This window comes from Protopterus annectens, chromosome 4.part1 (genome assembly GCF_019279795.1).
Source record: "Protopterus annectens isolate FY-2018-M chromosome 4.part1, PAN1.0, whole genome shotgun sequence".
In the NCBI taxonomy this organism is placed as follows: domain Eukaryota; kingdom Metazoa; phylum Chordata; order Ceratodontiformes; family Protopteridae; genus Protopterus; species Protopterus annectens.
Genome location: NC_056734.1, coordinates 683,422,551 through 683,434,769, shown reverse-complemented (window position 1 = coordinate 683,434,769; position 12,219 = coordinate 683,422,551). Strand labels below are relative to the sequence as shown.

At 38.0% G+C, this 12,219-nt stretch overlaps 1 protein-coding gene across 1 annotated transcript in view; it reads left to right on the top strand.

The window, feature by feature from the left end:
• The window catches only part of SMC4 (structural maintenance of chromosomes 4), a gene marked incomplete in the record, with an annotated part of 1,657,727 nt that overhangs the window by 1,080,070 nt on the left and 565,438 nt on the right, over positions 1-12,219 (top strand). Inside the window, 1 exon segment of the mRNA XM_044070462.1 lies at positions 5,722-5,848. Within this exon segment, the coding sequence (XP_043926397.1) occupies positions 5,722-5,848 (127 nt within the window).

Here is a 12,219-nt window from a genome sequence, read left to right as displayed (position 1 = left end):
TGACCTCACCTTCCACTTTATAGTATCGATAAACAGAGTAAATAAAAGTGTGCAACAATAAAATTGTAAGCAATCTATCTGAAATAACAGCTAGATTACTAGAGAAGTGGTTGTGAACCATCTCGAGGCTCCAATGGTATTAAGATATCTTTTCTGCATCGAGAAAATTACCATTTTATTTCTCAAAGGTAAGAGTTAACGTCCTTTGCTTTCTCAAAGGCAAGAGTTAACGTCCTTTGCTAAAATATCAACCTGCTTGAGCGCGCGAAATTTTAACATTTCAAAGTTCATGCAGTTCACATTGTTTTTCCAGGGCATTGCTAAAATCGTTTTTCTTACAGTAGCATTGTGTTCTTTATTGTGAGCCGAACGTTTGAGTGGTTTTCCTTGTATAGAAAAAGTGACAAGTTTTGCAAATGCCTGCATAACTCACATTCAGGCTGTGGCATCTATTAAATGTAACTCCGTAGTTACAATGTTTGAAAACATAGTGGGAACCTGTGTAAATGTTATTGTAGACCATACTGGCTTTGCAAGTAAACATGCCTTGTGGCTCGTCAATATGCATTGTCTGAAGTAAAAATGTATCATTTCCTTCAAATTTACATTTAATAGTTTTGCTTTTTTGTAAGAAAGAGCCACACCTAGAGCTGCATACAGGTCTCTGCTTATGGTGGTGAATTTCCAGTTTCTGCAAACTTTCTGATTTTTCGCATGTCCATGCTAATAGGTAGGGGGAAGCTTATTGTTCTCTGTTTAATTGTTCCTGGTAGTTTTGAATCCAAAACAAATGATCGGCTGGAATTTCACTTCCTTTGCTAAGAATTTCAGTGAAGCACCTGCCCAGTATATTTACTGGGTAGTTCCTATGAATGAAAAGTTGCTTTAAAAAGTTAGCTTCTTGCACTAAGTTTTCATCGCTACTAATTGGCCTTGATAGTTGGATAAACTGTCCCCTTAAGTGTTTTTCATAAAAGTGAGGGTTTGGCTGGTGTCATCCTAATAGTTATTTTTACGTTCCTTTCTTGTACACAGTGGAATTTAACAGCTTGGTGTTAGGATCTAGAGTAATTTCTTGCCCATGAAATGTACAGTATGTCCATAACTAGCAGTAACGAAACAAACCCAATACTTTCAGATGTTTTTTTTTTGACAAAACATTTCAGTTCAGTGATGGAGCCCTTCAAAATGAGAAATCAATGTAATGTCTGTAAAATAACACATTTGAAAAGCCAGCTATGTTTGTCAGAGATGCATTTTCCCAGGCATTTAAAACTGAATTAGCTTAAGCTGGGGCCATTTTTGTCCCTATGGCAACTCTTTTTGACAAAATGAAAAATTGGTAAAATGAAAAAAAAGTGCAATAGAAATGAGTAGGCTAACAGTTTCTGTTTTTGTACATGAGAAATTAGTGTTGTAATAGGAACATACAAGTCCCTTTTCATGCGTTATATTAGTATATAGTTCAGTGTCCAAAATCACTAGAATATAGTTTGTTTCCTGTAAATCTAAAAGGAACAATTGATTTATGAAAGCCCAAGAGTCTCAATATTGGGTGGACTGGACAATGGGCTTCAGTATAAAATCAACAAATTCTGCAATTTTCTCAATTTTCTTTGAGATGTCAGAAGCGGAGGGTTAGCAGAGTTTTTGTACTTTTTCAGGATCCCAAACATGCCCATTGCAGGATTCATGACCATCATGTAGTCCTATTCTTCATAGGTAATCAAATTACATTTCTGTATAGATAAGGTTTGTTCAGTTGTCTTAAGTTGTTTTAAGACAAAATCATAGCTGACTGGTTGATAGAAGACATCATTTAAGGATGTTTCAGTTTTGAGAACATATTTTTGGTGCTCCATTAGTGCTACTCGCATACCTTTATCTCCTTTAATAATTCTTAAAGGTTTGTCTTAATTCAAAGTTTGTAATGCCTGTTTTTCTGTAGGGCTGAGATTAAACCATTTGGAGTTGTCATTGCCACGTGTTTGTACGCGTATGTCTCTTTCGCAAACTTTTAGAAACATTTCTAAGGTGGTGTTGAAGGTGGGGTTTTAGCAGCTTTTTTTTTTTTTTTTTTTTTTTTTAAGCAGCTGAGTGTTGGTTTCTGTCTGCGGTATCCTCACTAGATTCTTTGTCCTGTAGGAAAAGTTTAAGGTCAAGTTTGTGTACTAAAAGCCGTAAATCTATCAGTTGGGCCCTCTGTGCAGGTATGAATGGTGAAGCCTTTTTTAAAAACCTGCATATGTTCAGCAGAAAATTATCTTTTGGTTAAGTTAACTACAGTGCTATTCATTAGTGCTAATTTATTGGAAAAAGGAGCCAGAGTTCAGTCTGTAATTCTGGGTTTGCGTGGTGCATCGAGGTAGGTGAAGAAAACTCTATTTTTGTCCACAACCTCTCCCCCACTGTCTCCCTTGGGTGGTCAGTGTTTCGTTCAAGTAAACCTGTTGGTGGGGGTGATAAAAAAGGAGATTGGTTGTCATGTTCAGTGTTCTCTGGTTACATGTACCATACCTGTTCTTTATACTGATCCGTTTAGTTTGAAACATGGAGGGGAATTGCTGAATTTGTCCGGTGCTCTGGTTCGGTATAGGGTTGGTTTATTTGTCTGGTCCAATATTTTCTTTCTTTTTGTCTTGTTAGACCAGTGGTGTTTCAGGGGTATGCTATATTGTTATATTGATCTAAGTCTGTGTAGTTTTTTTTCTTTGGCCCACAGTGCAGGTCTACAAACTTTAAGGGTGCTTATTAATAAACGACAAATGGAAACTTTGAAAATTGACATTGAAGATGTATATCACCATGATTTTCTTCACTTCCTACATTTCTTTGATGGAATTTCACCATGGCTAACAAGACGTGTAGCCACTGTGATCCAAAGAATAAAAAACATAGCTTTAGCTGCTGCTTCAAATGGGATGCAAGAAACATAGTACAGTTGTCATATATCATTGTTACAGTAGGAACAGCTCCCTTCATCCCCATTTCATTGTATTGTATGCCATGGTGTGGACAGCTTTTCTTTTTCATAGTACAAAGCATACAGGGCTCTATCCCCTCTTCCTCTTAGGCAGGAATGTCTTTAAGGTTTGTTGTCCTCATCATTGACTTTATAACCATGCTCCTCAAGCTGTTCTGAGGTTAGGGTGCATCAACGGTGCACTTAACCTTTGGAAGCTGTGTTTGTCATATGTTCAGGATGTAACCCATATAGCTTAGGCTGTTGCAGCAGTGATCTGGCTTCAAGAACTGATATTGCAATCAACTTTCCTTGATTGGTCCCATTGTTTAATCTCCTTAATGACTAATTGGCAGAGGTTTTTAAGCTTTAGCTGTGTTACGAAATATGCATTTTTCGTGCCTGCACAGGTGACTAGTTTCATGAGTAAACTTGGCTGACCCTTGAGCCTTCCGCCACTTTTTTGAGTCAGATGCTTAGTTCTGATTATGATTCCAGCATTTGTATAGTAAGTATGTTGGATGCTTTCATTGTCTTTTGGCTTTCAAGTTACCTTGGTAGCAAATGTCATAAATCAAGTGTTTGGCTGAAGGACAGCTCCCACTCAACACACATGCATACCCTTGAGATTGACCATTCTCTTTTATGAGATATAATAGATATGGCTCTCTCTGAATTTGTATGTGTCTGTGTGTATATTAATATGGCTGTATTTTCACATGTTCAGTCTTACTTCAGAACTTGCTTGGAGTCACTAAAAATGGTTAACCATGTTTGCACTCCCATCCAACTTGAATGCTAGAGTTGGAGAATGAAACTATTCTTGCAAACGGGCTCCACTCTATGGGGTTTCCCTGATGTTTCCCACTACAGATGCAATGAGAGCTCAAGTGATAGAAGCATTGACATACGCTGTTTCTGTCCAGACTATTCTTGCACATATATGGCAAGATGCTTTGAATTCCAGTGTGGCTTGTTCTTGCTGCCTTGTCTCTTAGGTTCATGGGTGTGTACTAGGCTAATGGCCCTGGAGCCTATAAAAGCCTCGCCCAAGAAGATTCCCTGGCATCTTGCCACCCAAAGTTAGTTCCCAGTGCCCCTGTCAAGCAAGGCCCCTGAAGTGGGTGTACTTCCTATTGGCCACCCACTCGTCAAGATCTCTGAGGGCCAATGAAGTGCTCTGCTTGAAGTGAATGGGAAATTTGTTCCAGAGTATGAGATGTCTCTGGGTTAGGAACCTGTCCCTCTAGCATGCTCTGTTTATTGTGGTAATGAGGCTAAGGTCCCTGGATCGTGTGGCACGGAGGGATTGGGATTTCTTTAGGTTTAGCATACCTAGCAACTCTAGGTCAGACATGGTCAAGGTGGGTAGGTTAAGCAGAGATCGCCTCTAACTAGGTGGTAAGTATAGCTTTTTTTTTTTTTTTTTTTTTTTGTCCATATAGGTCATGTGTCTAAGGTCTAAGATCCTCTTAGTGAGGTACTTCTGTGGCCTTTCCAGTTGTAGGCGTCTAGTGAGGTACATACCAAATGGGGCATTGTATTCTATAATAGGTCTAATGAGGCACTAGTAGTGTTTGATTATGACCTTTTTCTTCCTGGATGTGAAATCTTTTGTAATGAGCTGTGCGACATAGATTGACTGCAGTGGCAATTTAGTTAGCCAAGAAGAGGCTGTTGTCAACCTGTGTCCCCTGGTCTCTTATCACACCTTCGGTGTTTAGTGAACTACCACCTATGTGGTTGTTCATGGGCACCAAATTTTTCTCTAAGGGTATGACATTGCACTTTTTGGCATTGAGCTTAAGGCCATGGTTCTGGCATCAGTCACTGGTGTCAGTGAGGCCTTTTTGGAGAATGTCTACATTTGGTGGAGAATCAATAGTGGCTCCCAGTTTGCACTTACCTGTGAATTTTGGTCAGCCAGATTCCCTTTGTGTTGGCTTAAATTTCAGTGAAGTAGATGCCTAACAGGAGAGGACCTAGGAACTGATCCCTGTGGAACACCACTTGTAACTGGTCGGTAGTCAAACTTGGAGTCCACTACTTTCACAGTGTGGGTTCTATCAGTGAGCCAGTTAGCAACTTATCTTAATATGTAGGGGGTTTATTCCTAGCAATTTGAGTTTTAGTATTAGGATTGCTGGATTTTCTTTTTTGTTTTGTTTTTTGCAGAGGTGGTTCAGCTGACTTACAGGTTGCAGTATTAAGAATAGTAAAATTTATTTTTTTTTTCGATTCATTACTTTAGGCATTTGCAGATTCTTACAATCATGTTTAAATTCACTGTGATGATACTGAGTATATGGTGCAGGAGAAAAGTGTGGTGTTTAGTGTTACTGACTCATAGCTTCAGGGTCTAGGACTTTATCTTTTTCAAATGCTTTAAGATTTTGGCATGTTTGCTATAAAGGCACATTTACTTGAGTGACTGCTGTAAGCTGTCTGTTGTATTTGCCTCTCCCCTTGTGCATCAAGTCTTGACTGAAAAAGTCAAAATCCATTATCTGATTAGCAAAGAGATGAACAATGAGTGGAAAGTTAATATATTGGGTTTGCTTCTAGAATTTTTTTACTGCAGTGTTTCTATTATCCCATTGTTTTTTTCTGTAAACATTGATATCATGGCTCATTTTCTGACATCAGCATTGCAGATCTCTGAAAAATATTGACATACTGTCAGTTCCAGATGAAAATCAAAATCAAAGAATAATTTCAGGGTTCTTGGAGAAGTTTAAAGCTTTCACATTTTTCCATAGAGCTTATCGGAGCAACAAGTGCTTTTGAAAGTTCAGCTGAAAGAGCTTGAAGCTAATGTAGTTGCTTCAGCCCCTGACAAGAACAAACAAAGCCAGCTGGAGAAAACACTTGTGTCCTTCAAAAAAGGTAGGTTAACTTTGTCTACTGTATTTACCAGTGTCTATATATTTTGAGCACACGTGCTTAATAAAAATTAGTGACTGCCTTCACACCAAGAGTTTCTTTTGTGTATGTTGTAGGGACAGCTCACTCAGACAGCATGCTTGTCTTTGTTATTGGCATCCCAGGGTTTTAGAGAGGACACCTAATTAGTTAGCAGGTATAGTTAGCATCTTTAAACGGAATTTAGCATTTTTCTCATAAGCTTATGTTCCCAAAGGATAGTGCTTCTGATGCTGTTATGTGGCATGTCTTCACTTGCCCAACTTTGAGTACATGACAGCTAGTCACAGTTTATTTGTGTCACAGTTGCAGTTGTAATATTAAGGATCTATTCTACAGGTTTTGGCCTCACTAAGAGCTAGCCACCCTTACATGTATTCCTCTCTCAATGTGGTCAGGCTGTCTACTTACGTTGTTTTCAGTTACCATGAAATATAGGTGGTGTCCACCTCAGCCATCTTTGGTTCCTCCTTACCATGTGTGTTGTGGTTTTCTTTTTCAAGTGTTGATAGTGAACATGCAGAAAGGTATAGGGCATGCTTGCCCCAGAGAAAACTTGTGGGCTTCCCTGCAAGCATAATATTCCTCAGATATCATGACCAGTGTGTATGTAGTGCATAGGTAATTTTGCTAAGTGTCAGTTTTGCTGGAGATTCTGTGCAGACAAGGACAGAAGTACCTGATCAGAAGTGTGTTGTGGCTTCCTTAGGCCACTCACAATGTGTGGAACCACAGCCGCAGGGCAAATGGAAGCCTATTTTTAAAAGTAAAATCAAATGAAGCAAGCCCAAAGGGAGAAATTTGTGTCCCTTAAAGTTGGTATGTTACCCAAATCTTCTAGGTCTGTGGGTGGCAGCTCCACAGTGCCAGTCCAAGCTTGCAACCCTGTTGTCTTTTATAGCCGAGGCCTCTGTTAGTGACTCTTGGATGTCCACCATGCTTTGAATTCCATGCATGTCTCGTTAACAGCCTTAGCAAGACTAACCCTGGCACCTGCTCTGGAGCACCTCTTAGAAAGGCAGAATGGTTCCTCATGGTAATTGAGAGGAGTTCTGTCTGGTCACAACCCCGAGACATCCAGCTCTGGGTTCACAAATAAATGACTGCCCATCCTTTAAAGAACCAGATGCATATGGCATAGTGCTCAGTCTAGTGACAAAACATCTGCCTTTTGACAATGTTCTTAGTGTTTCACTGTTGCAGTCATTACAATTTGGTTATCCTGCTGGCAGGTACCCGCAGTTGGCCTGAATTCCAAAGTCTAGGTCCGGCGTCGGTTGCTGTCGCCTTTTCCCTGACGTCAGTGCACCAGGTATATAAGATGCAGCAGACGCCCTTTTCAGTCTTTCTTGCCGCCCGAAGCAAAAGCAGTTCGCAAGTGCCGGTTGGCAGACTTCTGAGATTTTCAAAATCAAATTTTAGAGACTAAGTCTTCATTAAAGCTAAGTACCCCGTTGGGGAAACTTTCTTCTTGCTCCAGACCGATGTAAGAAAAAGTTAATTGTATTTCTTGTGGGAAGCAAATACCTCATAAGGATTTTCATTCTTACTGTATTCCATGCCTAGGCCCTGACCACGACGTTGCTAGTGGTCGGTTTTGTGCTAGATTTAACCAACGCACTATTAAGCGTCGGTACAATTTTGCATTTCATTACTTTGGCAGAAGATTCAATTATATAATGCCATCGGAACAGCTGACTACCGGAGTTTATAAAAAGCGCAAAGAAAAAGAAAAGGACAGGCATCCGAGGTCCGAAACAGACGAGGCTTCTGCTAGGCCTGTCGCTGGGTCTCATTGAGGTGCTTTTGCAGCCCCTGACGCCCGCTACCTCAGAGCCACAGGCCGCTTCCGACTCCCACGTGGAGCTGACTAGGCCACTGGAAACTCAAGGTATTGGACACTCAGAAACTATTCCCTCAGATGGGTCCTGAGCCGCTGAGCAGGCATCGGCTTCTGAGGGTGATTTTAGGCCTACACAGTTATATGTGAAACCTATTCCAGCTTCAAAGGCAAAGACTAAAGCAGCTCTAAAGACAAAGAAACAAGTACAGCATTCTCCTGCACAGGCCACCATGCTTAAAAAACAGATGCTTAAAATGACTGAAGACCTAATTACTTTTATCAGGGGTTCCCATTCCCCCTCCTGATAAGAGGCCTAGGCAAGAGATAGAATATGAATCTTCAGACCAGGTTTTCATTTCCTCTGATTCCTCTTCTGAACAGGAATATTTTCTTCCTCCCTTTGAGGATTATGCAGTACAAACACCAGAGTAACGACCACCACGATGCTACAATAAAAGCTTCTTTATTCGAACAAACAAATAGATAAGCGCTTTCGCGTACGGACTGTACGCTTCTTCAGATCTATTAATTAGATGGAACCATCATTCTTATATACATCTAGTATGCTCAATTTAATAAAACAATTATATAATATAGCAGCAATCATCCAATTAACAAGTCTAAAACTAGTTGACATTCAGCAAGCAGAATGCTGCTGAAAGTATCTAACTGCAAAAGCCAAATAGACTAATGTACTATCCTTGCTAATAAAAATGAAATATTTGTTGCTATTACTTTAAAAAACATATAATTAAACCGGATGTAGGCATATGCAAACGCTTATAAAAGTAGAACATAATATTTATCATAAAACAAAGCATATATATGTGAATCTAAAGTTTATATAGCATGTAGATGTCCACATTTTATCATATGCTTTCAAATTAAAATGTATAGAAAAAATATATAAAAAATATATACATGTATATATATATATCCATTGAGTTCTAAAAAACACATGTATATATAAAATATATATATATATATATATATATATATATATATATATATATATATATATATATATATAAAATATATTCTTCTAGGGTATATATGTATAACATATACATTCATACATATGCGTATTTGCTAAGCCAAAACCTTGTTTAAAATTCCTCATACATTATTAGTAGCTTATAGAAACTAGCCTATAAAAATCAAATATATATGAATCAAATATATAGATATATTTCATTTAACAATTAAGGAAATTAGAAAATATATATATATAAAATGAAGGCTAAAAATATGTGTATATGTATGTATCAAATCTAGTATAAAGGAGAAGGGCATGCCTCTTAGATTCCCAAGGGACGCAAGATGAAATTAATACATCTAGTATAATGCATTGTGTATATTATTAGTAGTCTGATAATCTAGGGTGACTAGAACAAATATATTCATTATAAATAAATATATATATATAAAAAATATATATAGATAAACTATAATATATTATAAATAAATATATATATATTTTATGAATAATTCTACAATGTATTCTCAAATATAAAATAAAACAAAACAAGATTACTATTTCAAACTCTGCCCTTTTAGTGAAGATCTAACACTAATGTATTGATTAAGTCCAGGTGGATAATGTGCTTTTAGACGTAATATCCAGCCTAGTTCAATATTTTCTAATTCATTAAAGATATCGCCTTTCCTTTTATTAGGCTTAACAAGTTGTAATATTCTAAATCTAAATGTATGTCCAGGATTACTGTTGACATGCTTAGACGAAGCATTCTTGTGATCGTTTTTCTTTGTCATATAGGTGGTTGTAAATACTTTCTTTCAGTAACCTTGTTGTCATACCTATATAGAACGCCTCAGTCCAAGCAGTCTGCTAGGTATATTATATTCAAATTAACACAACTGGCTATAAAGCTAGGTTTGAATACAAAATCCATTGAAGGATGTGTAAAAACTTGTTCTGTTGTAATGTGAGCACACATATTGCAAGCATTACATGGATATGTCCCTCGTCTATTAGATAGTACCCTCATAGTGGCTCCTTTCTTTTCGTCAGATTTTTCTATGCATAATAATCTCTTAAGGTTTTTGCTATTAGTAATATGAAGGCTGGTCTCTCTCCCACTAACTTCTTAATCTCTGTGTCTGTTAGAAGTATGTGCCAGTTCTTATTTATAATTCTTGTGATGCATTTGTTATCACTAGAGTATCTGGTTTGAAATTTTACCACTTGTTTCCTTGGTACATAGTTACCCTGTATAGCTTTCGGTCTGTGTCTAATATGAGACACTTATGATAACTGGAGAGATTGCTTTACTGAGTGTATCAGATTTGGGTCGTAGCCCCTCTCTATGAACATCTGCTCTAACATATGAATTTGTGTAGACAGGTCTTCAGCATCTTTGCAAAGTTTATTAATCCTAATAAACTGACTTTTTATGATGTTGTGAAATGCATGCCTAGGATGCATGCTGTTGTATTCTAATAAAGTATTTTTCCAACAAGACTTCCTGTATATAGAAGTATGTAAGAAACCACATTCATCTTTTCTGATGGTGATATCCAAAAAATCTATCTTGGCATATGAGTGTTCAACAGTAAATCTAAAAAATGAAGTAGTTGATTCTAAATATTCTACTAGAGCTGTGAATTCATTTATGGTGCCCTTCCAAAATATGAGGACATCATCCACAAAACGCTTGTATAATAACATCTTCGGAAAGCCTACATTATTAAATAGATGCATATATTCCCAATAATGAACAACTAGGTTTGCATAGGTGTTTGCGCAGGGAGTACCCATGGCTACTCCCCACTGTTGCAAAAAAGTTCATTATCATACATAAAGACATTGTTATTTAATACTAAATCTAGTAGCGCATTAAGTAGAATCTGATCATTACTATCAAACATATTACTATCTTTAATGAGACATCTAATAGCTTCACTACCATAGCTGTTTGGTATGGATGTAAAAAGATTTTTCATGTCCATAGTTACTAAGAGGCAATCACTAGGAAGACCTTGATCGAAAGCTTCTAGATCATCTAGAAGCTGATAAGTGTCTCTCAATATAGAAGGAATATTATTAACTATAGGTCTTAATTTCCTTTCAGTGTAGACTGACATAGTTTCTGTAATCCACCCATTGCCAACAACTATGGGACGTAAAGTAGGTGGTAATATATTTTTATGCACCTTGGGCAAACCCTTTATGTATGGAATTCTAGGTTGTTCCACTAAAAAATAGGAGTATAAATCATGATCGATTTGTCTACACATTAAAAAAGAGTTCTTGATGTACCTCATAGACCAATCTCTCTAAATCAGGATGTTCTATTTTAATATATGTCTACATCGTTCAGCATATTTTTCATACTATTGTAATATGTTTGAGAATCTAACAAGACAATCCCCCCTCCATTATCTGCCGGTTTTATGACAGTATCCTGATCACGCTGTAAGGAGTATATTATTTCCCATTCCTTATGTGAAACATTTGTATATAGCTCATTAGTTCTAAAGTTGTTAAAATAACAATAAAAATCATTTTCACAAGCTCTCAGGAAACAGTCCACTACAGATGGTAGTGTCGGCGTAAAGGTGCTTTTCCTTTTGAAAACAATCAATTTCTTTAGCAGCTTCAGAGGGTTTATTCTTACTAAAAGTTTTTCAAGGCAGTGGTGCGCGTGAAAAGTCTCAAGTCAATTAAAAGTTCACTGATATTACTAACCTGAGCCGGTATGAATGAGAGGCCTCTGTTTATAGGTTCATAGGTTTATACTAGGCTATCTGCCCCAAGGCATTTATAAGCCTAGCCCAAATTTTTGTGGCTTACGCCACCCCTTATATGAAAAAATACTGTGCCCATTAGTTTGTTGTGCCTCTGTCCTGCAGTGACACAGAGATGATTCCCGGGGTAAACCTACGATCTCCCATCCACAGGTCAAGATTTCTCTTGAACAGAGCCAGCAAGGTGCTCTGCCTCACATGGACCGGGACTCTATTCCACAGCATAGGGAGTCTCTGAGTGATAAATCTATCCCTCCAGCACGTCCTATTTATATCCGTGCTAAGGTTTAAGTCGCTTGCTCTAGTGGTTTTGGTGGATTTGGATTTTTTGAGGTGGAGCATGTCCATTAATTCCGGGTTGGACATGGCCTTGTATGTCAGGCACATGTCACCTCTGAGCAAGACGGTATGCGACTGAATAGAGCTAGAGTTTCTTCAATCTGGCAGCATATGACAGATTTTGGAGTCCCTTTATCCTTTTGGTGAGGAACTTTTGGGGTCTCTCCAATTGCTGCAGATGTCGGGCGAGATACATCCCGAATGGGGCATTGTACTCTATCATTGGTCTGATAAGTGAAGAGTACAGGGGAACAATGACCTCACTAGATCTGGATGTGAATCCCTTCATGATCAGGTGGGCAATGTAGAAGGTCTTTCTAACCACTTTAGCAACGTGAGTGTCAAAAGAAAGGCCACTGTCAACCTGGGTCCCCAGGTCCCTGAT